Below are 24,474 nucleotides of genomic sequence, written 5' to 3'. Positions count from 1 at the left end.
TTTAAACAGTGGAAATTTTGTAGGGATAGGCACACTTCAGGGTGCTTAACTCCCTCAGGACTCTACTGAGCAGCTGTTGTAGGACAGCTGCTTTCATTTAAGAGGGTTCTGGACAACTTCTGGTGTCAACAAGAGAAGAGATTTTACTTGTTGAACTCTGCTATGTACAAGATAATAGTAATAAACTTTGGTGAACTGTAGCATGTCTTTTCCTTTGGAATAAGACTGTGTGCCATGCACTCCATATAGTTGAGTCTTGATATGTGAACGATATGTAATCCATTCCACAGGAACTCCAGTAAGTCTCAGCAGGAATTACTGTTGGATCTCATGTGGTCAATCTGGCCAGAACTACCAGCCTATGGAAGAAAGGCTGCCCAGTTTGTAGATCTCCTGGGATACTTCTCTCTGAAAACACAGCAGACTGAGAAAAAGGTAGGGAGACATTCTGAAAGGGAGGTTCAGCATCCCAGGTCCTGCTGCTTATTATGAATTATTTTAGTTCTCATTTATGATACACATGGGACACATTTTGGCAAAAAAAAATATCCTGGTGGAAATTGGTTTGATTCCCAACATCTGAGCATGAAAAAAGGCAGGCTTCTTAAAAAATGGGCTAATATGGATTTTTTTGTTCTACTGTTTTAGGTTTGGATTTTTTTATTTAGAATAAAACTTCTTTCCCACAGGAAGCTTTTATGGAGAAAATACATTTATCTGCTAGCTCTGATTTATGCAGTTTTTATATTCCAACTCCTAGAAATCTTCTGTAACCACAACTTTTGAACACAGGAAGTGGTAGGATTTCTTAGGGGACCAGTGGACTTGAGAAGAAATAATTTAGACACACTGATGTTTGCATGTATATGTTTAAAGAGCTGGGAATGCCTTACAAATCTTGGCAGGTGTTTGCAGTGATTGGCTGACAAATGGCACTGTTATTCTGGTGAAGGTCTAATTTTAGGATCTATTACATTCCTGGTCAGTGATTTAATCACATAAATTCCTGGGGGCATAGCAAATGCATCTTCTGGGGGACCTGGAACACCACAAGATGAGAAATCTTTTTCTTTGAGCAGTTAAAAAAACTGTTGAGAAGACAATATTTTTCTAATTGTATTTCAGTTGAAGGAATACTCCCAAAAGGCTGTGGAGATCCTCCGGACTCAAAACCACATCCTTACCAACCACCCCAACTCCAACATTTACAAGTGAGTTACTTCTTACTTTGATCCATTTCACTGAAGAGCTTTTTAGCAATCCACAGGGGAAGGCACAACTCTGCTAATAACATCGTGGTGGAGGAAGGAACCCTCCTGAGACTGCCTGTGTGCTGTCTTGGGAGCAGAGCAGATTCCTTTTTGCCATCTGAAAAACGTGACATTCCATGATCTGTCACCAGCAATTTGGCTTTAGTTTTTTTGCTTTTATTTTCTGTAAATGTTTAAAAATATTAGGAACCACTGGAAAACAGACTTGCAGAACTGAGCCTTGTGTTCTCAGACACACCTTGGCAGTGAATAATTATACTAAAGTAAAGTGCTGCTAGGTGAATAGCATTGATTTTCAATGTGCCTTACTTAATGCCTCTGTTACTAAGTTGTGGGATTGTGAGGACTACAAGTAAACTAAAATGATTCTGTTTGAATGGCTATGTATTTAAAACACAGTGAACACCATATTACAAATGTCATTGTTGTCCTCTCATTCCAGCACACTATCTGGACTGGTGGAATTTGATGGCTATTATCTGGAGAGTGATCCTTGCCTTGTCTGCAACAATCCAGAGGTGCCCTTCTGTGTAAGTGACTGCTGTTCTTATTCTAGGCTTCCCAATCATTTACAGCAGTGTGATTTGCTGTGTTTCTGACTTTTGGGGGATGTAATCACATGGGCAGCATGGCCTTTGCTTTTGTCTTCTCAGTACATCAAGCTTTCCTCCATCAAAGTGGACACACGATACACTACCACCCAGCAAGTGGTGAAACTGATTGGCAGCCACACCATCAGCAAGGTGACAGTGAAGATAGGAGACCTGAAACGAACCAAAATGGTCCGAACCATCAACCTTTACTACAACAACAGGACAGTGCAAGCTATAGTGGAGCTGAAAAACAAGTATGTTCGTCCATAGTTTTTGTGTGCCATCACAGTGTCTTGTTTTAGCTCACATTCCCTCTTAGACTGTTACTTGTCACTGTCAGCCCACTTTGGGTGGGATTGTTCTGAATCTCCTACAGTAAATTGTCAAAGAAAAAATCCATATTTCACCTAGAACTTAAAAGACATCTAAAATTTGTGTAGAAGCTTTATTAAGATAAACACCTAACTTAGTGCCTAACTTAACCACTATTAATATCAAGAACACCTCCTGGATATTGTGACTTGGAAAAGGATTTGGACCTTGCAGCATATCCAGAAATGCAGAAAGCATTAACATTAGTTGTTTGAAGCCATATAGTAGAATTAAAATTAGAAGTTGGATGGCCTAACTCCTGGCTGCTTCTTTACCCACAAAAAATGGCTCCTTTTCAATACATTACTCAGTCTGGAGCCAGTTCTGCTTTATGTGCTTTCCCTTCTTACTTCCTGAGATGTTCTCACCAGAATCAGATCTCTCTGGCTTAGGGATTAATCTGTGCCTACTGCTGCTTATTGCTTATTTGAAGTCTTAATCCTCTGTGACATCACAAGTGGCTGCTGTGGAGAGGATTATGATGTCACAAAGAGAGGATTCTGACTTCAGGTTGAGAAGAAGCAGTGGGAGCAGATGAGATCTTAAAAAATAAATATCCTGTTTTCATGCAAATGCCCTTACTAATAAAAAAATGGAGGTGAAAATCCCTAGAAAATGTCTGTAGAATTAAAGTTTTTCCATGAGGCATCAACAGCTCTTTAATCCTAAACAGTCTCTCTCTATGAAGAGGATAAAGGCTTAAAATGTATTTCTGGCTACATATCATGTCAATACAGAAGCTAAGGAAACGAATCCTAGAACTGCTCTCCATTCATCCCATTTAAAGTAGATTTGGAGCCGAGACGGTGGCGTTTGGCTTCTCTTCCTCCGTGGGCAGGATGGAGGGGAGGATACTTCTCTGCTGAAAAACACCACTGGTTTTGTGCCTTTTCTTTTTTTTTTTTTTTCAGGCCGGCTCGTTGGCACAAAGCTAAAAAAGTCCAGCTGACCCCAGGCCAGACAGAGGTGAAGATCGATTTGCCTCTACCTATTGTTGCTTCCAACCTGATGATTGAATTTGCAGATTTCTATGAGAATTACCAGGCTTCCACTGAGACCCTGCAGTGTCCTCGCTGCAGTGCCTCTGTCCCAGCCAACCCAGGAGTGTGTGGGAACTGTGGGGAAAACGTGTACCAGTGCCACAAGTGCAGGTATGTCACCCTCCTTCCTCCCCCTGGAGCCAGAGCCAGGGGTTTTCAGAGCTCTTGTGCCGGTGCTGAATGTTCAACAAAATACCCTGCTATTTCAACACACCATTCTGGTTAATACAGCCACACAATCAAATTAGTCAAGAAGTATAAAACAGGCTTATAGGGATTTACTGGTAATGCAGGCTAACAAAGGAAACCTGACACAACAGTACTGAAAGAAAGCAGAAGTTTCAGATCAAGCCCTCAGAAGTTTAAAAAGAAAAATTCCCAGGAGGAGGTTGTTTTTGGCCTGCTTGTGCCAAGGGCAGGAGGCTGGAGTTAAATTAGATGATTGCAGGGTGGTTTCCTCACAGGATCCCTGCCTCAGTGTGCTGGATGGACAGTGCTCTTTTGTCTTTTCAGAGCTTTTGTTGTTCTCTCTTCATTCAGAGCAGGGCTCAGGGCATAATTTACTGTGTGCTATTCAAGCTTTCACTACAGCATTATAAATCCTTCTCTCTTGGGAGTTTTGTCTTCTTATCCAAGATCTCTTCTCTTCTTGTTCTCCCTTATTCCTCTCTAATCCTCATGGATTCGTGGTGGTGTGCAGATTCTTTCCACAGATAGCTGGTTCCTGGTGTAGTGAAAGGGTTCCATAGCCCTTCCTGAATTAGGGCAGCTAGAAATAAGCTGGTGTCACACTACTCTAGTCTGCAACAGGGTAATAAGTATGCTGTAGCTAGTCCCACTGCAACTGGGAGAAGAGTGAGAGCTATTGAAAGGCAAGCCCTCACAGAACAAATGGTTTCTTTTTATCTGTGTTCTTGTAAAGGGCACAGTGCCCTAGTCTGATGTTCTACTGGGAATGACTGTAGTTAAAGTAGAATTGTTTGGAATAAATTCACATCTGTTTCTTCTTTTCCCAGCCAGAATGTGGCACTATCTCAGTAAGGATCTTGTTGTTGCCTGTTTTTTTCCTCATGTATTTCACTTGTGCCTTTGCCCAGGGCACTTTGGTAGGTTTTACCTACTGAGTCCAGTGCTTACTTCATTACCTTGATGAAGCTCAGCTGCATTCCCTGAAATTTTGGGCTTGCCTTTCAGATCCATTAACTATGATGAGAAAGATCCCTTCCTCTGCAATGCCTGTGGGTTCTGTAAATATGCTCGCTTTGACTTCATGTTGTATGCCAAGCCCTGCTGTGCAGTGGATCCCATAGAAAATGAAGAGGACAGGAAGAAGGTGAGACTTAATAGCAGGTTTATTAAGGAAATGCTGTAATTCTTGTCCAGGTTGACAGTGTGGGGACATCAGAGGTCCACCTCTCTTGGGAGTAACATGAAAAGTCATGCTTCCTCAAGGCTTCTTACTGACAAGTCCATTCTTTGCTTGCTTTCTTGCTCCACCAAATAAATAATTCTTCAAAACACATAATTCAGTGCTTTACTTACAAACTAGTTATCTAGCACTGCATCTCTTTTCCTTGCTGTAGAAGAGGGTGAATTTGGGCTGTACTGTGTGTATTATCATCCCATTTGAGGAGCACTGGTAATGAAGGAAGAACCCATTGCAGAATGTGGCCAGTCCCAAAGGACAAGTATGCTGAGTAAAGTATCAGCAGAGTGGTGCTCTGGCAGAAGCAGGACCACCGTTTTTTTTGGTTTTTTGTTTTTTGGTTTTTTTTTTGCCAGAGAAGGGCAAAAGAGACTGGCTGGGGGATTGGTGGTAGTAGCTCTGTAGAATTAAAAATTAAAATTAAAATATGTTTCTTCTCCTTTTTTTTTTTTTTTTTTTTTTTTTTTTTTTTTTTTTTTTTTTATTCTTAGGCAGTAACAAATATCAACACTCTCCTGGACAAGGCTGACAGAGTGTACCACCAGCTGATGGGACACAGACCACAGCTGGAAAACCTTTTGTGTAAAGTGAATGAGGCAGCTCCTGAAAAGCCACAGGTAACAAAGGACAAATGGATTTTGCACACAACCCCAGGCTGGTGAGACACAGGCCTTTGTATTACCAAGAGCAACTGAAGGATCTTTGTCTCAGATGCTCTACAGTAGTTATTTTTGTGTGTAACCTCCACATATAATTCCTTTTTGTTTTCCCCTGTTTCAGGATGAATCTGGTAGCAGTGGAGGGATAAGTTCTACCTCAGCTAGTGTGAATAGGTACATACTCCAGTTGGCCCAGGAGTATTGTGGTGACTGCAAGAACTCTTTTGATGAACTTTCCAAAATTATCCAGGTATGATGTGCTTTGATTTGGATTTGGGTCATGTGTTTTCTTCTGTTGTCAGATACAGTGCAGGTCAGAAGTAGAAAGAAGTGTTGCCATTCTGCTTTTACTGATATTGTTAACAATAGGTGATCAGCTGCATATTTTCGGGGAAATAACAGAATAATAATTTCAAAAAGCAATGATTACTATTAATACTGTGGTTTTGTCACATTTCCAGTGTTACGTCACATGAAGTGTAGACAAAAAGCCTTTTAACAGGGCAGGTAACTGGGAGTTAGGCTGATATTTCTAGTGGGTTTCCCAAGTCTTCCATTGACATGAAGGTTTTCAAGTTTTGAGACACTTGGTTAAAAATGTTTCGCCACAAAATAAAAAATGGTGAAAATAACTTTGTGAATGGGATTAACAATTACGTACTGCCTCACAAGTCCACAACTGTCATTCCTCCTTTTCCTGTATTTCCAGAGAGTGTTTGCTTCTCGAAAGGAGCTCCTGGAATATGACCTTCAACAGAGAGAGGCAGCAACAAAGTCCTCACGAACCACTGTCCAACCCACGTTTACTGCCAGCCAGTACCGTGCCTTGTCTGTCTTGGGCTGTGGCCACACATCATCAACTAAATGCTATGGCTGTGCCTCAGCTGTCACTGAGCACTGCATAACCTTGCTCCGGGCTTTGGCCACCAACTCTGCCATCAGGCATATCCTGGTGTCCCAGGGCCTCATCCGAGAGCTCTTTGACTACAACTTGCGGCGGGGCGCAGCCAGCATGCGGGAGGAGGTCCGTCAGCTCATGTGCCTTCTGACCAGGTTAGACCTGATCCACTGCTGGCAGCTCTCTGACCTCCAGGGAGCTCTGGAAAGCTGCTTGCTTGTAAACACATGATCAGAAAGGAGTAGATAGCAGACTAGATATTGGGAGCAATTTCTTCACGGAAAGAGTGGTCAAGCATTGGAACAGGCTGTGGAGTCACCATCCCTGGAGTAGTTAAAAAAAAAACTAATGTAGGTGAGGAGTTGATGATCTTAAAGGTCTTTTCCAACCCTAGTGATTCTATGAGTAGCTTCATAAGCTTCATATCAGCAAATGGTAGACTGTAACTTCTCGTCCATTTGTTATCAACTAAGACAGAATCCCAGGAACTTTTGGTCTTTAGCAAGAGCACAGAATAACAGTGTTCTCTTTTCTCTTCTGGAACTAGGGACAATCCAGAGGCCACACAACAAATGAATGACTTAATCATTGGGAAGGTTTCTGCAGCTCTGAAGGGACACTGGGCAAATCCAGACTTGGTGAGAGCCTTCAGTGTTTTCTTATGTCTTTTTTTCTGCCACTGCTGGTATATTCTAATAGTTGCATCTTCTCTCTTATCAGGCTCTCTTTGTAATGCTGAAGGTGCCTGTGTCTTGATAGGAATCAAGATAAACAGTAAAGCACAAAATTATGTGACTGGGTATATGCCTAAATTTCCCCAGGCACTTCTGCCTCTCTTGGCTCTTGCTTGCAGCTCTAACAGGTTGCCAGTCATCCCAAATGGGCATGGGATTGAATTTCCTTAGTTCAGTGTGTTTTGAAGCTGTGTTTTTTAAATATCAGAAGGCAAAAAGCACTGCTGCATCACCAAGACTTCTTAAACCTTTGAAATTGTGTCTGTGTTACAGGCTAGCAGCCTGCAGTATGAGATGTTGCTGCTGACAGATTCCATCTCAAAAGAAGACAGCTGCTGGGAGCTCCGTCTGCGCTGCGGTGAGTTCAAATGGATGGTGTGAAAGCTTTATTTTAAAATACTTTAAAAAGGTCCATGCACTATGGTAAGATAGTAAGATTTTAAGCAAGAGGACTGATGCTTACTCAGCTCCTGCATTGGGATAGGAATGGAGTTAGCACCAGGCAGCTTTGTCCTGGGGTAGTGCGTTTCTTGAAAGAAGAGCATTGAGAAATAAAAAGCTGGAGGTGTACAGGCAAGATTCTCCTGATGTAATAGAAAATAATTGTTTTCCATCCATGGCTGCGTGAGAATGTGATAGTCTTGCTTGAGGATATGACGTCTTACCTAACTCCAAACACTTCTAATGTGCTATGGGGAGTCGTGGAGGTGTACTGTCTGCAGATCTCACTGTAGCATGGACATTTCTGTCTGTCTTTCAGCTCTCAGCCTCTTTCTGATGGCAGTGAACATTAAGACTCCAGTGGTTGTTGAAAACATCACCCTTATGTGCCTGCGCATTCTTCAAAAGCTGATCAAGCCACCTGCTCCAACCAGCAAGAAAAACAAGGTACTGCCTTTCATAGATGCTGAGCAAAGCAGCTGAAAATACACTGATTAAAGTCTGGCACACTGATCCCTGTGATTAGTAACTTGGTGATGAATCCAGGGCTTGCTTTACCTGGTCACAGAGATTGGAGAAGCACAGATCCTGTGACTCCTGTCTTTGCAGACTACATATTAAAGAGAATTCCATTCCATTTTTTACTGTTCCTTCGTGTCTTTGAGCACTGCTATTCAAAACCAGGCGTTGTCTTTTCCCCCTTAGACTTGAGGCATGGGGCAAGAGGTATTATACAGCTATGGCTTGGTTATTTTGGGCAAGCTTTTGGTGCTTTGAACAGTTTTGTAGAATCAAGTATCTAAACATGGTAGAATCAAGTGCCTTGACTCAGATTTTTAAATACAGAGCTACAATTCTGATAAAAATTACATTGGTGGGCTGCTCCTTGTTTGTAATTTAAGATGACATTTGCAAGGGAGATGGGATGTTTCTGTTTTGATCTAGCTATCTGATGATCACAGATGGATGACAAAGATGGGTTTACTTCAGCAGTAACTGGAATAACCAATCTCTCTTAGTTCATTGTTAACAGAAACTGTATATCCTGCTCTTATCCAAGAACTGAATTTACCTTTTCATGGACCAGAGTTCAACCAGTGGTTCACCTCCAGGAGCTGCTCAAGGGAATGGGCTGTGGCTTTCTCAAGAGTCATAGAACTTTTCTGTTTATTAGGATGTGCCTGTGGAGTCCCTCACCACTGTGAAGCCTTACTGCAATGAAATCCATGCACAAGCTCAGCTGTGGCTCAAGAGGGACCCCAAAGCATCGTATGAAGCTTGGAAAAAGTGCCTCCCTGCCAGAGGTAGTCCTCTGCTTATAACTTTGTGCTGTAGAGTTGTGTCATCTTCCGTCCCATGGCATCTAACACCGTCTTAGAGTAGATGGTATTAGTAGAAAATACACTGTGCCTGGAGGTAATCAGGGGAATGTAAAAAGTTAAACTTGTTGCTTCTTTAAAATTATACCATCCAGCTGAAGAGCTGACTGTATTCCCTAAGTGGCCATGGGATTCGTGTCTGGCTTGGAAGTGAACACAGCTCCACACAAAAGTGAAAGTAGCAGGAGCTTCTTAGCTAGAGTTTGGAGAGTTCCAGTATGACAAAAAAAAATACAAAAGCAATTTTCAGTTAATAGCTGCTGGCAGTTCTCCTGAGCTGGGTTCAATATTGCAGGTATGGATGCCAATGGGAAATCTCCCAGCAAAGCTGAGCTTCACCAGCTCTACTTGTTGGAAAAATATGTCTGGAAATGGAAACAGTTCATGAGTCGCCGTGGGAAGAGAACTTGCCCTCTGGATCTAAAGCTGGGACACAACAATTGGCTGCGACAGGTGAATGTGGGTGAAACCTCCCAGTGGGACACACTGGGCAGAGCTAACTGAGATTATTGGTGGTTTGTGGCATTTTATGAACGTTACAGATGATGGGAGCAGGGATATTTCAAGACACTGTACTGACTGCGTCTAATTCCAAGTTGGGTTTGCAGCTTTGTTCCATTCAAAATGCTGCATCTAAACATTTACCCAGTAATCTGCATGGTCCTAAACTCTGAACTTTTCATTGCCATGGTGCTCTTACTTGTCTATGAAGCTACATTTTCACAAGTTTGGCTTCTCCTGTATGGTGCATTATTGAACTATTTTGCTGACCAGCAAAGTAGGTGTTCTCACAGAGCCAAGTGTTTGGAAGAACAGGAGAATGCTGTCACCCCAAACTTACCTAGTGTTATGTATCACTGGTTTATCTGTGCACATCAAATGAAATCATCTTTTTAATGTTCTTGCCTTAGGTGCTGTTTACTCCTGCCACTCAAGCTGCACGACAAGCTGCCTGTACTATTGTGGAAGCTCTGGCTACCATCCCCAGCCGCAAACAGCAGGTCCTTGATCTCCTGACAAGGTATTTCCATTGTTGCTACACTAAGCAGCTCCAGGATTATTTTTTTTCATTCCCATGAGAATCTTTCCCTTCTCTGAACTTCTCTCACACCTCTCCCTTGTATACCTCTGCTTCACAGGTCTTTTTGGGCTGCATTTTAATACTTAATTAGCTGGGATGATATGGTTTTAGGAAGTCTTTTTTTGTTGTTTAGCAATAAGCTATTGCAGGGCTGTACTTTTTCAGATGGTGTTCAGCTGTCTGGACATTTCCCTTGTTTCTTAGACAGCAAAATAATATGATGAACCCTCTTCAAACTCATGTGACATAACTTACCTCAATTGGTGGTAGTAGTACAATTGAGGAAGTCCTTTTTGGGACAGAATACCACTTCAACCATTGAGCAATAGTTATGCTGTTAGCTAGGAGGACAGCAGGGAGGATGGATTTCTGGAGCCTTTTTCTGTCTTTCCTTGGGGTGAATAAGCTGTGAATATGCCTCTTGTTACTGTGAAGTGGTTGTCAGCTCATGTTTCTCTTTGCTAGCTACCTGGATGAGCTGAGCATTGCTGGTGAGTGTGCTGCTGAGTACCTGGCCTTGTATCAGAAGCTCATCAAACCTGCCCACTGGAAGGTCTACCTGGCAGCCAGGGGGGTTCTGCCCTATATTGGCAGCCTCATCACTAAGGTATGGACTTGTATCAAGGAACTAGAGGTAGCAACAGAAACCTTGACCTCTCAGCTTGGCTTTTGTGCTTTGAAATATTCAGCTCTTCACTCAGTGTCCTGTTGCTGACCCTTGCCAAGTGTATGAAATGCATAGTTCTGCACTCTCATCAACAGGAAGAGCTACAGTGGTTTTAGCCCCAGCTGTAGCATTTCTCAATGCAAACTGACTGGTATAAATTAATTAACTGCTCTGAGGGCAGCTATGCTAAGAGTATAAATATTGCTACACTTTCTTGGCACCAGCTCCAAGTTGGAAGCTGTCTGAGCTACCGGACTGGACTCCAAATGGCAGGGGAGGATTAGGTGTGCTGCCATTCCTTGAGTGTGAATTACAGCCTTTTGGAGAAGCACCATGTTTAAGTTGGAGTTTTCAGAGTGTTAGGTCTTTGGAGCTTGCTGTGGTGATCCCTGGTTGTGCTCCAAAAAGGCAGGTGATACTCTCCTTATTAATGGTGGCCTTGGGTCCTTCATGGAGGGCCACTAGAACAAAGTAGTGGTAATAGGCAGGTACAGGGAGAAAATAAGGATGTGTGGGGTAGCTTTTCCTCTCCTTTCCCTTTCCCTGCTGCTGGTTTCTCTGGCTGGTTGTTTCCTTGCTGTGTCCCTTTGCACCCTGTGTTAGACACTGACCAGTTAGTCATTATTGGCATTGTAGTTTCTTTTGTCCTAATGGGCTTGTTAATTATTTTCAGGAAATAGCTCGTTTACTTGCCTTGGAGGAAGCAACACTCAGCACTGATTTACAGCAAGGATATGCCTTGAAGAGTCTCACAGGTATTTGGTGGCATCAAACAAGTCCTGCAGTAGGATTGGAGGTGGGGTGATGGTTGTTCCGTAACAGTGTGTAGCAGAACTTCAAACAGATGTGATTTGGTATTTTGCAATTGTGAGCACTGGATTTTTGCCATCGATTCAACACTTAATCCCTAAATGGATTTTTCTGTATTTTTTGTGGTCAGTTTGAGCTTTTAGTTATTTGAAGTGTTGTAATCTATCGTAAGCAAACTGTGGCATCACTTTTCTTCTCCATTTCTTAGTTGCATTTATTGTGCAGTACAGTTCCCAGGACCATTGCAAGCACTGCTGATTTATTCCTACCTGTTGTTTCCTACATATTTATTCTATGGTAAATTCTATTTTTGGAATCCAGTAGGGTACATATTTTTTTAAAATTGGGTGTAAATGGAGATACACCATTAGCTAGGTCATTTTTTTCTGTTTCCTCTTCCATGTTCTTCAAAACTTGGTGGACTAATTTGTAAAGCCTGGCTTCTTGCAAGAAAAAGCATGTTGATAAATGTCATGGGAAAGAATCCAAGTGTTCATTGACTCTTTACTTCATTATAGGTCAGTTTGGTCATACAGCTGCTAAGTCACATACCACACTTGCTGTCACGTCATCAGAGCTAGCTTAAGTAGGAGAAGGGGAGTGTTCATCTGCTTTTGAAATACCTTGCAACAGAACCATGTTAAAAAGTCCAGAATTTTGTATCAAGTGCTTAGAAAACTCATACCCTTTCCTCTTTCCTGGTACCATGTGGTGTAATTTACAATGGGAGTTTTAAAAAGCAGTTTTGTTGGACTGCTGTTAGAATTTTGTGCCCTGTTTGCCCATGAACTGAAGAACTGACAAATCAAACTCTCCCATTTCCTGAAGATCTCATCTTTTTTTGTAGGTCTTCTCTCTTCCTTTGTGGAGGTGGAGTCCATCAAACGGCACTTCAAAAGCCGCCTGGTGGGTACAGTCCTGAATGGTTACCTGTGTCTGAGGAAGTTAGTGGTACAGAGAACAAAACTCATTGATGAGACTCAGGACATGCTGCTAGAGATGCTGGAGGATATGACAACAGGTAAAACCACCACAGTTCCCTAAATCCAGAGTTTGGATCAACCAAGGTGAAAAAGCAGATAGTTAGAGCTCCACAAAGAGCTTCTTTCTAAAGGGCTGTTAGAGTGAGGAGTTTTTAATGCCTTGGGCCTTCTGGTATTTCCTTTCAGTCCAGAAAAGTTAAATAACTGTCCTGGAGTTGTCTCTTATTTTCCATGAATTTAAAACTCCTTCTTTTTGTGGCATCGTCTTGCTGCAGCCCAGGCATGATAAGAGTTTTCCTACTAAATATACCAATAAACAGTCTTTCCTCCTTTGAGTAGTGGATATACAAAAAAAGAGGGCACCAAAGTATGGTGCTTATTGTAGAAGGATTTATTGTGTATCCCAAGTTAAAATGGAATGTATAAAACTTACACCTGAGTCTTTTTTTAACAATTCTGTTTCATGGCAGGCACAGAATCTGAAACCAAAGCATTTATGGCAGTGTGTATAGAGACTGCAAAACGTTACAGCCTGGATGACTACAGGACTCCAGTCTTCATCTTCGAGAGATTATGCAGTATTATCTATCCTGTAAGTATAGAGATGGCTGGAGGAGGACTTGCAGACTTCTTAAACAGTTACTTGCATTTTGGCAACAAAAAAATAGTGTCTACAGTAATGATTCTGTGACTAGACATTGTAGGAGTGTAGTGATGTGGTATCCCATTTTAGGGTATTACCATTCAGGTGCCCTGATGTGGCATGCTCTGTTTCCAAAAGCAGAACCAGTAGTATTGTTTCATGCTGAGGAATATGCTTACTAAATGATAGTAGATGTCCTCTAAATGCCATGTGTGTGGCAGCATACAGGGTGCACCAGTGATGAAAGCATCAAAGGTTTAGGGGCATTTTGTCACTTGCTATCACAAAAATGCTGGAATGGGAGCATAATGAGGGGAAAATTTACTCACTCTGTCTCTGCTGGTGTTCTTTAGGAAGAGAATGAAGTGACTGAATTCTTTGTAACTCTGGAGAAAGATCCCCAGCAGGAAGACTTCTTACAGGGCAGAATGCCAGGAAATCCCTACAGCAGTAATGAGCCTGGCATTGGGCCACTCATGAGGGACATCAAGAACAAAATCTGTCAGGACTGTGACCTGGTAGCTCTGCTGGAGGATGACAGTGGAATGGAGGTGAGAATGTGCAAGTGTGGTTCTTGCATGGAAGAAATTTCTAGGCAGCTGATGATTGCTGGAATGGTGATGCAACATGAGCTTGTTCTTGACTTTATATTTTATCCCTTTCAGCTTTTGGTGAACAATAAGATCATCAGTTTGGATCTGCCTGTGGCTGAGGTTTACAAGAAGGTGTGGTGTCCCACTAATGAGGTATGTGTTAGCTAATATATGGTAACAGCACAAAGCACCTATCCTTGAGAGTAACAAAAAACTAAGGGAAAAAGGAAAGATCATTCAAGTCAAGATTTATTTTCTGGTATATAATTTCTTGGGGTTATAGTTGGTCAGCACCTTTCTGTTCTCTCTTAGGATAGAAAGTTAATCAGTTCTGAACATTTAAAAGCACATAATACTGACTCAATTGGGTGTATTGAACTTAGGTGTGTAGCATATCATATAACTGTCCTCCTGAATAACAAACTTCATTATTTTCCTGTGGGGAAACAGCTGAACTTTGTGTCCCTGCCTTTCAGAGCATGTTTCACACTCCATCTGCATGTGGCAGTTTAACATGTGTGAACAGCCAGGGACACCAGATTGCTCCATCAGTCAGTGCTTCAAGATGAACCCAAGTTATTTTTGCAGAGAGAGCACCTAACATTGCTTCATATTACTTTGCACTTCTGCCCTTGTGCTTTTCCTGTGGGGATCTTAAAAGCTTGACAGGTTTCATCCTCCCACTTTGCTCTTAACTGTTGAGTATTGCTATGAGGAAATGGATGCACCAGTCCACCATGTAAGCTTGCAGGTGTATGCAGTCTGGAACAAATTCTTCCCTTTCTTTTCTTGTAGCCACTAAAATAAACTCCCACTGAGTTAATCCATCAGACTAAATTCACCCATTAGGACTATGTTCTTCAGAGACACTGCTAGTAGCACTTGATCCTAAAAGATGCCTGGTTTGCCCAGCATTCCTTGTTCATTTACTCTTGGGTTACATTCACCTTGGACTGAATCCTTGGTTTCCTGAAATGAGAATCATAAAATCATAGAATGGTTTGGGATGGAAGGGACCTTAAAGCTCATCCAGTTCCAGCCCTCCTGCATGGGCAAGGATGCCTTCCACCAGCCCAAGTTGCTCCAAGCCCCATCCAGGCTGGCCTTGAACACTTCCAGGGAGGGGCAGCCACAACTTCCTCAGGCAGCCTGTTCCAGTGTCTCACCACCCTCAAATTAAAGAATTTCTTCCTAATTTCCAACCTAAATCTCCCATCTCCAAGGTTTAAACCATTGCCTCTCCTCTCCCTCTGCACCCATGTCAAAAGCCCTACCCCAGCTTTTTATTTCCTATGCTTGTGGGGAAGAATTCAAGCAAAAACCTTGTTTTCAGTGAGTTACCATACAGGGAGTGCTTCTCATCAAGCTTTATTGAAGTAAAAGCACGTTCTGTACTGCAAAATCAAACCCAAAGTGAGGTGACAGTGATGATTTTTTTTAGTAAAGTGCCAGCGTGGATCGCAGCAGCGAGGTGCTGTTCCTTCCAGGTGCTGTTCCTTTGAGGTGCTGAGCTGCAAGCAACGTGGATGCTCCCCAGGTACAGAGCTGATGGTGAAAGGCAGTTTGCTCAGCTTTCCTGTGGCTGAGCAGCTTTCATCTGCCTTCCTTTGTCTGCACCTCAGCAAAGCCCTTCTGGAGCCGCAGCTCCTGTTCCCTTGGAAATAGACAGGCACACAAGAACGTAACCTTGGGCCTCTTTTTGTTTCCCTTGTCTCTCACTGGCATTTTTTTTTTGTTCATCTGCCATTTTACCAGGGCCCCTGTGGTGTTAATTGCTGGTCTCTAGTGTGGCCTTTGAGCAGATCTTTCCCCCGGGGCTTTCCCTGTGCTTATGTATTTGCTGTGACATTAAGCACTGCTTATTCCACATTAGGCTTAGCGTGCTCTCTGACAGGTTTTCTCTTGCAAGGTCTCCTGCTCCCAAATCTGGGATTTTTCTTTTCTGCTTTTTATTCAGACCTATGGATTAAAATGGAAAATGTAGCGATATGCTGTCAGTATTTCCAGCTGGAAAAGCATCTGGAAAACTAGCCCATTCCCAGGGTAAAGGAACACCTTGTGCTTCAGTGGGTTGGGCTGTGTCATTTTAATAATACAGTCTTACTGAAAGCTCATGAAATTGCCTTTTACTCCTCTTCCATTTTCCATCATGGCAGATTTTATCAGTTTTGAAACACTCATCCAGTTAGCCTCTCCTGCTTCATTTGTGGGAGATCAGTGCCTGGTCCCTGTATTTTCCAGGTACATTGTACAGCACCCTGAGAGGGAAGGCTTGCCATGGAAAGCAGGAGTTTCTCTGTGGGTGAACACATTTTTCTTGGCTAGGTCGTCCACTTGTGCTAAAGGAAACTGTTGGAGGAGATGTAAGGAAGAAAAGACTTAATTAGACTGTTCTTCTAGCTGGCAATGCCAGGAAAAGCTGGACAGACCAATAAATGAGTTATTGATGTTTTTGTAGATGGTGACTTTACTGTTGTGTTTTTAATTTATCTCAGCAAGAGAAGAACGAGGGAGTGCAAGATTTCTTTGTGTCACCCTCCACTGTCAAAAGAGCCCAAAGGAGAACCCACAGGAGTGTCTGTTCCAGACTGTAATGAGAACCAGACTTGTGTACAAGAGTCCACAGAGGCAGAGTTAAGATGATGCTCTACTCTCTTGCAGGGGGAGCCCATGAGGATCATTTACCGCATGCGAGGGTTACTGGGAGATGCAACTGAGGAATTCATCGAGTCTCTTGACTCCACTACTGGTAATGCCCTTGTGTCCTGAAAGCTGGGATTAGGTTTGAAATCTGGGTTTATTCTTACAGCAGGAAGCTTAAAGTTGATTGACATTGCTTTTGCTACATTTACCTGCTTCAGCTAGAGTGGAGGAGGATTTTAACAACACTTCAAGTCTGTAATTTAAATGTGAACTCTTGCACAGGACCATTCAGCTTGGTGCTTCTTGATATTCCTGCTTATAGGTCTTCTCAAATTCGATGCAGCTGAAGTGTATTAAGCTGCTGGTAATGGTGTCCAACTGTACTCTCCATTTTTACTTTGCTGTTTTGTTCACTGTGGGCTGCCTGAGCCTTGCCATGTTGTATCTGCTTCCTCTCTTCATAATCTGCGTCTGTCCTATAGATGAAGAGGAAGATGAGGAAGAAGTTTATAAGATGGCAGGTGTCATGGCACAGTGTGGAGGCTTGGAGTGCATGCTCAACAGACTGACTGGAATCAAGGACTTCAAACAAGGCCGGCACCTCCTAACTGTGAGTCTCAGCTTCTGTTCTTCATGGTCAGGAGCTACATGCTGGAAAAGAGTACAAATGATGATCAAGTTTGGTTGTGTTGCAGTTTAGGTGTTGGAGCAAATGCTTCAAGTCATGATTGCTAAGAGTCATGAATACCTGAGAAATTCCTTCTTTCCTTCTCTTGTTCCTCTTGGTTAACAATTCTTTACAAAGATTTTTAAATGTTTAGAAGCTGAGGAATTGGTAAGATTAAATTCTGTCTTGTTAGAGTGGTTATTTTCTGCTTTGGCCTTATTTAAAAGCCAAAGCTGTCCTAAGGTTAATATTGGTGTCAAAGTCTGGCTTGTACTTTACCCCAGAAGTCTGGAAACTGGCTATGTTATCAGGTGCTTTTAATTTCAGCAAAATACTCCTGCTCACTCTGAAGGTAACTTAGAGAAGGCACTCTCTGTATTTTGTAGGTGCTGTTAAAACTGTTTAGTTACTGTGTGAAGGTGAAAATAAATCGTCAGCAGTTGGTCAAACCAGAGATGAACACTTTGAATGTCATGCTGGGAACTCTGAACTTGGTAAGGGCAAGTTGGACTTCCACAAACTTTTTCCTGTGTACTCCAGTGAATTTAAACCACCTCTGACTAGCATGCTGCTTTATGAGAACTACAGCAGATCTGAAATGCTGCTGGACTGGCACTGCAAATTATCTGTTTGCCATTCTTTATCTGTTAGTGAGGGGAATCAGTTGAAGCAGTTACTGCTGGTGTTAGAGTAACTGCTGTCATCTTCTCCAGGCTCTGGTGGCTGAGCAGGAAAGTAAGGACAGTGGAGGAGCAGCTGTGGCCGAACAAGTCCTCAGCATAATGGAGATCATATTGGATGAATCCAATGCAGAACCTCTGAGTGAGGACAAGGTGAGTGCCTGGGGCTCAGTACACGAATGGAAATGTTGACTGGGATTCAGGGCTTGCAAATATCTCATTACAGTGATGCTGGAGCTGTAGAGGTGTCCTAAATGGGAGTCTAACCCTTGTTATGCTTGCTGGCATGTCTTGGCAGGCCTTGGAGGTAGGGCAGGAGGAGTGCCCTGAACCAAAAGCTCTACAAGGCTTTGTTTGGATGATGCTTGCACAGTCAGGGTGGGGGTTATTAGGCACTGCTTGGATCCTTTCCTTGCTTTGGGCCACAGGCCAGTGAGAGACAAGAAAAGACACAGCTTTGTCCTGTTTTTGTCAGTGTTTTTGTACATGTTGAAAACATGATTGATTTTCTGGGAATTGAGGATAAAAACAATACCTCAGCTATCAGATATGAGAAGAGTTTCTTGGTCATCTTTTGAAACCGTTGGTGTGAAGGAATCTGACATCCATTGGGCTAGAATTTAATATTAGACTTTTTTTTTTTTTTTTACTAGAAAATTCTTTAATAGTAGGTGAAAGAAGTCATTTGTTAGTTAGAGGAGTTGTGACAGCCACTCCATGAGATCTCTGGGATTGCGGCAGGGTTTTGTTCACCAGGCTCTTTTATCAGATTCTGAAGCTCTAGTCCCTCAAGACTGGAGTAGTCTACCAGCTTCTAGAGTGAGGGTTTTCTTGAACGTTGTAGATTTATCCCTGAACATAAATCCTGATCTTTTTCCTTCGCAGGGTAACCTCCTCCTAACAGGTGACAAAGATCAGCTGGTCATGTTGCTGGATCAGATTAACAGCACCTTTGTTCGTTCCAATCTCAGTGTCCTGCAAGGTCTGCTGCGCATCATCCCTTATCTCTCCTTTGGGGAGATGGAGAAAATGCAGATCCTGGTTGATCGATTCAAGCCTTACTGTAATTTTGATAAGTATGTTGTCATATTTCAACTAAAAGCACATTAAATCAGTTATACTGACAAGCCTGTACTTTTTTTTCCCCCTCATTGATGCTTACTTCAGTGTAATTCAGAGTTTCAGAGATTCCTGGGGCATAAGCTTAATTTCACTTCTAAACCATTTTTAAAAGAAATATGCAAGTGTGCAGTTGGAGAAATGCTATATTCTGAGCTTACAAGGGTCTGAGTAGCTTTTCCGAGTCCCTGAGCTGGAATAGGTGTGTGCATTCAGCAATAATGTGATAAGAATTACAGGCAGAGATTTTTGGAGGTCCTCCAAGTCACCAGTTCCTTTTCTTCATTCAGGTATGATGAGGAGCACAGCGGAGATGATAAAGTTTTCCTGGATTGCTTCTGTAAGATAGCAGCAGGAATAAAGAACAACAGCAATGGCCATCAGCTGAAAGATCTCATCCTTCAGAAGGGAATTACACAGAATGCACTTGACTACATGAAAAAGCACATTCCCAGTGCAAAAAAGTAAGAGTCAGTGCTTAATGGATGTGATAATCCTGAACTCCCTTCCCTCGTTTCATCAACAATCTACCAAGACAGCCATTAAAAAGTCCATCTTCAGATGTGTTTAGGCTTGGTACTGCTGTGATGAAGAGGGTCTGGTGAGACAGTGCTGCTATAAAGATGGGTTGAAGGTCTGGTAATCCTCCCATCTGATAGCACCTGAGCTGATTTCTGATTTTTCTGGTGCTTGTGGTTTTTGCCTGTTCCCTACCCTTAGAGCTTATGCTGTTGAGGGCCATCTTATGGACATAAACCAGATCCCAAGGCTCAGAGTTGACACTGTTGCCTATTAGCATGCAGTACATGGCAGTGGGAGTGGGAATATCACTTCATTAATATCACTTCACAGAGGAGGGACACAAGGGGGGGAGGGTGCTTGTCTTGCCTGCAGCCTGTGCTCTGCAAACTGTGCTGCTGGCTGACTGCCAGGTGCCTTTTTGAGAACAGGTGACTGCCCTTCAGCTGCTGACTCTTGTTTTCTGTGCAGTTTGGATGCAGACATATGGAAGAAGTTCTTATCTCGACCTGCACTTCCTTTTATCCTGCGCCTGCTCCGGGGCCTTGCCACACAGCACCCTGCCACACAGGTAAGGAGGCTGCTCTGGAAGCCAAGCAGGACATGGCTGGCTTGGGGCACTGCTTTTTGTGGCTGGACATAAGCAGTTGCACTTCTCTACTGGTTAATTCTGTTTTATTGGCTTGAAGGGACATGGCAGCTCCAGGTGTCATCTGCTAGTCTGGAGGGCAGAGATTGTGACTTTTATGTATTGTGCTGTGTGGTGTGAGGTTTACAAACCAATGTGGAGAGAAGATGATTTAGGATTGTGATAGGCTTCTCAGGATCTGATGGCTGGTTTTAAGAATGCTGTTTATCCAGCATCTACACCTGAGCTCTTGGTAAGGGCCAACATAGACACAAACTGCCCCAATCTCCTGTGCAGTCACAGGGCCCCTCATGTAGGAGCAGCAAAGGAGACAGTAAGACAACTTCAAAAATTGCAGTTGCAAAAGTTGTTGGAGTTTCTGAGCTGAGGGAGCTGAGCTTCTGCTCAGCTGCCATGGGTGGGATCAGAGGGAACAGTTGCTGTTGGGCCCCCTTTTTCTGAAGGAAGGGCTGTGTTTCCATCCCTGGTAGGTCCTCATAGGCACAGACTCCATTACCAACCTGCACAAGCTGGAACAGGTGTCAAGTGATGAAGGGATTGGGACGTTGGCAGAGAATCTTCTGGAGGCACTGAGGGAACACCCAGAGGTGAACAAGAAGATTGACGCCGCCCGGAAGGAAACACGCGCAGAGAAGAAGCGCATGGCCATGGCCATGAGGCAGAAAGCCTTGGGCACTCTGGGCATGACGGTGAGGTCCCTTTGCACTGACAGCAGATCAGGGGTCTCCTGATCTTTTCATTAATTTCTGTCTTGCCAAAACACAAGGAATTGTGTAAAACTCTTTACTGACAAGTATCGCAGAGTTCAAGCGCCTGGTTCACCCGGTGCTGCTGGGAGAGTAAATGTTGGTTGCTAACAGCAGGCTGGGAAATAGAGTGGGCATCGCTGGAACAGTGGTGGGGGTGGTGGTGTTCATCACTGTCTTTGTAAGCTGCTGTTCTCTCTCTCAGACCAATGAGAAGGGCCAGGTGGTGACCAAGACTGCGCTGCTTAAGCAGATGGAGGAACTCATAGAAGAGCCAGGTCTGACCTGCTGCATCTGCCGGGAAGGATACAAGTTTCAGGTAGTGAGATTGATTTGCAAAACCCTCTCACCAGTTGCAGGGACTTTCCAGCCATGCAGGGGTTGGTGTGTTGACTCTGGGAGATCAGGAAACTTCAGGTTTGGTTCTTGAAGTCAGTAACTCCAGAAGCATTTGGGAAGTGCTTTCCAGTGAAAGCTGGAGAAAGATTTGCTTGGTGTCAGTTTCATCTCGGGGCTGGGAGAGATGAATTTCAGTGCAGAGTCAAAATAGTACCAAATGTTAACCTGGTAGAGAAGGGAATGATCTCTAACACAGCTCTTGTGTTCTTGCAGCCTACAAAAGTCCTGGGGATTTATACTTTCACCAAACGTGTTGCATTAGAGGAGTTTGAGAACAAACCCCGCAAGCAGCAGGGGTACAGCACAGTCTCTCACTTCAACATTGTCCACTATGATTGTCACTTAGCAGCTGTGAGGTATGTTCTGGGCAGGGGGGATTGCTGGCTTTTTCCTAGGTGGTTTATGGGCACACCTCTTGCCCTGTAACTCAGGATGGGTTTTCTTTTGAGTTGGTCACTTTGCAGCCTGCAGACAACAGTGGGTCCCTCTTGCTGGTTTGCTTCCATGGGCCAAGCAGAGGTCAGGCCTGGACACTGAGGAGTGAAGTTCTTGGTGTAAAGAAGCTATGGATTTTTCATTTTTTAATGGTTTCTTAGACAAAATCTTGCATACTTCTAACTTGTCTGGGTGTGGCTTGCTTTCTCAATGCAGACTTGCTCGTGGCCGTGAAGAATGGGAGAGTGCAGCCCTGCAGAATGCCAACACCAAGTGTAATGGGCTCCTGCCAGTCTGGGGACCTCATGTGCCAGAGTCTGCTTTTGCTACTTGCTTAGCACGGTGAGTACAAAAAGTTACTTCTAGAGGTGTTTTGCATTTGGATAAATGAGTCAGAACATTACCACAGAAACATGCCAGTTCCAAACCATGGAGTCAAAGATTGAGACAGCTAAATCTTCCTACACCTGAGCCTTTCAGGCTCTGCCACCAAGAGTACATCTCCTGAAAAAGTGCAGATGTCTGTTGTCTGTTTGCTTCTTGGCTTTGTATAAATAAATTCATTAACTCCTTAGCCCTTAGTCACTTCTAAGGATGCAGTTTGCAGTTTTGTTTCATTTGTAGCCCAGTGACCCCTCTGCTTTAAAAATTAAGCCTGTCTGACACCAACTGATTCCCCTGTGTGTTTTTCCAAACCTCTGTTGGATGGTGGTGAGTTGCAGCAGCATGCTACCTAGAGTAGATGGAGATGGTTCATCCTGTTGTCAGTATTCTGGTCCACCTTGGGCTGTGTTTGCATAGCCATGCTAGAAATCAAGAGTGGTAACATGAATACATTTCAGCCAGGGAGCTGTATCCCAAGCCCTGGACATGGGAAAATACTATTGATGAGTTGCAGATGAAATTGGATCTGCCAGAGGAAGCTAAGCACCTCCCTTTGGGGAGGCTAATCGAAGTGGCAGTGCTTGCATTTTTATATCCTGGTCATTGGTGAGGCATAATTGCTCACCTTCTGAGTTATGGTGGGGAGGAAGAAGCTGTATTGAAGTTTTGACAAGGTTTTTAATAAAGTAACACTTTCTGCTGTTTTACAGACACAACACGTACCTCCAGGAATGCACAGGGCAGAGGGAACCCACCTACCAGCTCAATGTCCATGACATTAAACTGCTCTTTCTCCGCTTTGCAATGGAGCAATCATTCAGTGTAGACACTGGAGGAGGAGGAAGGGAGAGCAACATTCACCTCATCCCCTACATAATCCACACGGTGCTCTACGTCCTCAACACGTCAGTACCTTTCTCTTAGCAACAACTTCTGCCTTCCCCTCCTAGTCCCCTAAGGGCTGCAAGCTGGGCTTTGTATGTGTGTGTGTGTGGTAAGAATGGTGGAAAAGCACAGAAAAAAAGTTTTAGGAGGAAGCAAATTGCAGATTTTAAGCAGACTGTTAAAGGTTTATATTGTTTGAAGTAAAGCGTTACTGCCTGAACATGCAGGATAACAGGGAACCTATTGAGCAAAAGCAATTGAGAATTAGCTTCTCTTTCCATTCTAGAGGTAATTATTACTTCTGGGGTGAGCAACAAGGTTATTAGATTAAAGCAGCACTGCCAGCTTAATTTTCTCTGGAGCAGACAGGAGAGAGAGGCTATAATGAAATAATTGTTGTTAGTTGAAAACTTAACCCTGGTGTCATTTTATCCAATATTAAAATAACACAATCAGGTTTGTTTCCAGTTTGTACCTACTGGAGTTCTCTGGTAGCGTTCAAATCCATCACATTTTTCTGACAATTTTAAGATTAATTTTTTTAAATTATCATTATTTTTTCTTACCAGTAAACAGCAGTATTGGAAGACTTCTGCTGAAGTGTATCAGTAAGATCTTACTTATGCAAAGCATAGCAAGAGAAGGGCATGCTTTGGCTCGACACTACATCTAAGAGTACAAATCTGTAGGTGCTGGTTCTGCTAATGCATTACTCCATGTGAAAATGTAATGCCTATACAACTTGTATTTGTTACTAGAAAATAACACTAATTAGGTGAGGGTATAAATGATAAAATAAACACCTTTTCCACCAAAGTCACTCCAAATGGAATGCAATGAAATCTCACTTTTCTGTCTGGAACTAATTAATGTTTTGGCTCAAATACAGTTTGTCTCTTGTATTTAATATCTATATCCAGATCCCTGTGCTGTTGTTTTCTGAGTCCTTTGGGAGACAAATAAATTAAACTATTATTTTCATCTCCTTAGTCTGCTTCCTGGCACCAGAGAGTGCAGAACCTGCTCCGTGGCTGTTGGATACAAATGCACAATGTAGTTTCCAGGCATTATTTCTTGTTTTTTTTTTCTAAAGACTTGTTGATATTAAATGGAGAAAATGTAGAGCTACTAGTGGGCAACCTGTGTGGTCATGTTGCAAATCAAAAGGTGACACAATGCTGACACTAGACACAGCTTTATCTGCTAGGATGCTGCTTTGCACCTTCCTAATAGGGAGAGTGTATTGGAAATTTAGGGACCTACTGGGCTGGCAGCCTCTTCCTACTGAAGCAGAGCAATATACTGGGGTGAAGTGTCATACATCTTCTCAAAGTCTGCTTGCACAGCCAACTTCAGGACTCCTGGAGAGACTGGAGCTAGGGTCAAGGGAAAAAAATCTATAAGCTTGCAGTAAATACACTATCTTTTTGTTTTTTGAAATTGTATCTTCTCAGTGATTGGTTTTGTAGTAGAGAAATTACATACATTATTCTGAGGTCTGCTGTAGGAGCTGCTGTCACATTTTTAGTGTCAGATGGGAGACAGTGCAACCTGAACATATGGACTGGCTGGCTTGACTGTATTTTTTCTCCATAAAAAAAAGAAAAATAGTTCTGCAGTAGTATTGCCCTCTATTAATGCAATGCTGACTGCCTTGCAAACCTCACTTGTACCGTACAGAGCTCCAAGGGGAAGTGAGCTTGCCAAGCATGGGAGCAGGTATTCAAGCAGTGGATGAACTGGGGAAGAAGATGATGG

The 24,474-nt window shown here is 43.0% G+C and overlaps 1 protein-coding gene across 7 annotated transcripts in view; it reads left to right on the top strand.

The window, feature by feature from the left end:
* UBR4 (ubiquitin protein ligase E3 component n-recognin 4) overlaps positions 1 to 24,474 on the top strand; it is a 77,121-nt gene that overhangs the window by 46,578 nt on the left and 6,069 nt on the right. For 6 of the 7 annotated variants that reach the window (XM_071767226.1, XM_071767224.1, XM_071767223.1 and 3 more), the window contains 33 exons: positions 291 to 435; positions 1,126 to 1,211; positions 1,714 to 1,801; positions 1,925 to 2,118; positions 3,148 to 3,387; positions 4,471 to 4,609; positions 5,194 to 5,319; positions 5,483 to 5,611; positions 6,071 to 6,414; positions 6,807 to 6,897; positions 7,267 to 7,351; positions 7,754 to 7,881; positions 8,609 to 8,738; positions 9,109 to 9,266; positions 9,725 to 9,834; positions 10,360 to 10,501; positions 11,235 to 11,316; positions 12,219 to 12,392; positions 12,825 to 12,946; positions 13,351 to 13,548; positions 13,663 to 13,743; positions 16,252 to 16,339; positions 16,716 to 16,843; positions 17,287 to 17,394; positions 17,614 to 17,733; positions 18,466 to 18,656; positions 18,990 to 19,163; positions 19,690 to 19,789; positions 20,338 to 20,556; positions 20,819 to 20,932; positions 21,226 to 21,368; positions 21,664 to 21,789; positions 22,542 to 22,736. In XM_071767226.1, the coding sequence (XP_071623327.1) occupies positions 291 to 435; positions 1,126 to 1,211; positions 1,714 to 1,801; positions 1,925 to 2,118; positions 3,148 to 3,387; positions 4,471 to 4,609; positions 5,194 to 5,319; positions 5,483 to 5,611; positions 6,071 to 6,414; positions 6,807 to 6,897; positions 7,267 to 7,351; positions 7,754 to 7,881; positions 8,609 to 8,738; positions 9,109 to 9,266; positions 9,725 to 9,834; positions 10,360 to 10,501; positions 11,235 to 11,316; positions 12,219 to 12,392; positions 12,825 to 12,946; positions 13,351 to 13,548; positions 13,663 to 13,743; positions 16,252 to 16,339; positions 16,716 to 16,843; positions 17,287 to 17,394; positions 17,614 to 17,733; positions 18,466 to 18,656; positions 18,990 to 19,163; positions 19,690 to 19,789; positions 20,338 to 20,556; positions 20,819 to 20,932; positions 21,226 to 21,368; positions 21,664 to 21,789; positions 22,542 to 22,736 (4,698 nt within the window). Of the gene's footprint in view, positions 1 to 290; positions 436 to 1,125; positions 1,212 to 1,713; positions 1,802 to 1,924; positions 2,119 to 3,147; positions 3,388 to 4,470; positions 4,610 to 5,193; positions 5,320 to 5,482; positions 5,612 to 6,070; positions 6,415 to 6,806; positions 6,898 to 7,266; positions 7,352 to 7,753; positions 7,882 to 8,608; positions 8,739 to 9,108; positions 9,267 to 9,724; positions 9,835 to 10,359; positions 10,502 to 11,234; positions 11,317 to 12,218; positions 12,393 to 12,824; positions 12,947 to 13,350; positions 13,549 to 13,662; positions 13,744 to 16,085; positions 16,340 to 16,715; positions 16,844 to 17,286; positions 17,395 to 17,613; positions 17,734 to 18,465; positions 18,657 to 18,989; positions 19,164 to 19,689; positions 19,790 to 20,337; positions 20,557 to 20,818; positions 20,933 to 21,225; positions 21,369 to 21,663; positions 21,790 to 22,541; positions 22,737 to 24,474 lie in introns of those variants that run through there. The other variant, XR_011730419.1, reaches the window with a different exon arrangement.

Source organism: Heliangelus exortis, chromosome 23, assembly GCF_036169615.1.
Source record: "Heliangelus exortis chromosome 23, bHelExo1.hap1, whole genome shotgun sequence".
Lineage (NCBI taxonomy): Eukaryota > Metazoa > Chordata > Aves > Apodiformes > Trochilidae > Heliangelus > Heliangelus exortis.
This window is presented reverse-complemented; position numbering and strand designations above follow the sequence as displayed.